Here is a 2,282-nt window from a genome sequence, read left to right on the forward strand (position 1 = left end):
CACCAATCATGGTGATTGACAGGACCACAAGCAGTGATTGTTTGCGCCCAGGTTTCTACATTTTGTTCGACCACATGAGACCCGACTTCATAATCTTTCAGACAATTGGAATATGGAGCAAATAAACGATATATTTTCCGTTCCCAGAGTTTGCAATTTTGCGTCACTGTGCCATGACTATGATAATGGATGGTATATATTAATACTAGTTATCCTATTTCTACAGAACATTACAAGCTATTTGGGCCGCTACTCAAACTCAAACTACAGCCTTGTTTCTTTCATCCGTTCACCGTACGTCTGGTCATTTTGCACTACCATGAAATGCACTAAAATACATGTGAGTGCTTGAGCAATGTTTTGCTTTTTAAAAGTAGATTTCATTTAAGTAAACTGACAGGCTACTTAAGTAAAGTTACAGGCTTTTTTGGGTCGCTACTCAAAGTCAAACTCCAGCCCTGTTTCCGCCATCCGTTCACGGTACTTCTGGTCAAACCTGGCGCTCTCCTCGGCCGAGAAGTGGTTCTTCCAATCTCCAACGATACCTTGGGTGCACCGGTGAAAGAAATCCAAATAAGAATATTACGAAAGTCTATTGTGTATTGTCTTAAGGTCACGGCAGGTGAATAAAAGTCAAGTAAGAATATTACGAAAGCCTATTGTGTATTGTCTTTACACCATAGTAGATACATTTGAATCCTTGATAGGGTGAAAAAAAGATGGATAAAAAAAACAAGATGGGTGAAAAATAGATGCCTGAATTATCAAAATAGGCACCTTAAACGTTGTAACAAGGATGAAAGCAACAAAACTAAGTGTCGCAGCAGCCACAAGTCTTTTCAAAAGAGGTGCACAGGTGGATAAAGTGACACTAGTGTGGTACTACATTGGTGTCACTTTTTTTACAATTTTTTACAAGTTTTACAAGTGGTTCGGGTGGTAGGGGCGGAGCGACACCCGACATAAGTCAGTTAGTCAAGTAAAGTTTCAATCCTACAACTACGTACGGTAACGGCTGTATACATGTACCTCCCTCGTGCCAGTTTTACAATACAATCACACGACATTTCCATTTTGGGGCCTTCTCATTATGCTGACCATCTCTGGAGGGGAAAAAGGTTTTGTTTTGTCATCCATGAAATTTACTTGCTGTGGACTTATAAACTTAAATACCTAGTCAACTAACATATTAAGTTAATCGTATATCTGATTAAATGATTGTTCTTTTCGAACTGTCCTTCGTTGCGAATTGTCTATCATAGCATTACTTTTATAAAATAAAATACGACTACAAGCAACGTTATATTTTAATACATTTTGACAAAAGTTGAATTCAATGCAACATTCGCTAACTTTAAAACAATATTGTTCATTTACCATTCCTGACAATGTTCTTTCTCCATGTACCAGTCTCTGCCAAAGTCTTCCTCATTGACTCCAAGCTGCAGCTGTTCATAACACTGGCCAGATGTTCATCGGTCAGTTCTTTCTCTAAGAAGGCTGCTATAGTCTTCACTGACGAGCGAAAATCCTGAAAACAAGTAACATGCATTGGCATAATACCGGCAGTAAGTCTTATACCGGCAGATAAAAACAATGGAATTTAAAGAGATCTACACATGCAACAATAGTTATTTCTGAGGTATGCACACTTCAGACATCTAGGTGTCCAATACATCATTTACAAAGCATCGATAACAATGCATTCGAAGACAACAAGGCCAAAAGTTTTCAGTATCTTTTTCGGGACAGGCAACTCGTTGAGGGACGAACACACTGTCACATTCATTGCCAGATTTGTAGATCATAATTATACATGCTCAAGGCACAAGACGAACATGATTCAACAGCAATCTTGAATTTCTGTTGGTGACCTACAACTCATGTAAAAGTGTGAAGAACCGTTGCACAAAAGCCCGGATCTACGACTGAATGGGCAAAATTCACAGCACGAAAACAACTATTTAAGCAAAGTTTCAGAGATACGTATAAAAACCTTAAAGGCGGAGAAATATTTCAGAAGATTTTAAGATCTACTAAAGGCATCGGAAACATACATCTGGCCTTTACGTAAGATTTCAGCGTTTGTAAATGTAACTTAATCTGTCGTGTTTCTTTACGTGAATTTTACATGTATTTTAGTATGCCGAAAAGACAACTTAAATGTCTCAAAAGTTATAAAAAAATCATCCGTTTTACTGTTTTACCACTGTGGTAATATTTCAAGTTTTTAAATATAAAACTGAGAAATACCGTTTTTACAGATCAAATACCAAAATTAC

General features: G+C 37.5%; 1 protein-coding gene across 7 annotated transcripts in view; it reads right to left on the reverse strand.

Annotated features, from left to right (window-relative positions):
- The window catches only part of LOC118427396 (amine sulfotransferase-like), a 24,083-nt gene that overhangs the window by 13,884 nt on the left and 7,917 nt on the right, over nt 1-2,282 (reverse strand). Inside the window, exons 5-6 of one of the 7 annotated variants that reach the window (XM_035837175.1) lie at nt 1,378-1,531; nt 7-545 (exon numbers count right to left, since the gene is read on the reverse strand). The exons of 5 other annotated variants lie outside the window; for them this stretch is intronic. In XM_035837175.1, the coding sequence (XP_035693068.1) occupies nt 436-545; nt 1,378-1,531 (264 nt within the window). In that variant the 3' untranslated portion in view covers nt 7-435. Of the gene's footprint in view, nt 1-6; nt 546-1,377; nt 1,532-2,282 lie in introns of those variants that run through there. One more of the 7 variants, XR_004832514.1, reaches the window with a different exon arrangement.

Source organism: Branchiostoma floridae, chromosome 12 (genome assembly GCF_000003815.2).
Source record: "Branchiostoma floridae strain S238N-H82 chromosome 12, Bfl_VNyyK, whole genome shotgun sequence".
NCBI classification, from domain to species: domain Eukaryota; kingdom Metazoa; phylum Chordata; class Leptocardii; order Amphioxiformes; family Branchiostomatidae; genus Branchiostoma; species Branchiostoma floridae.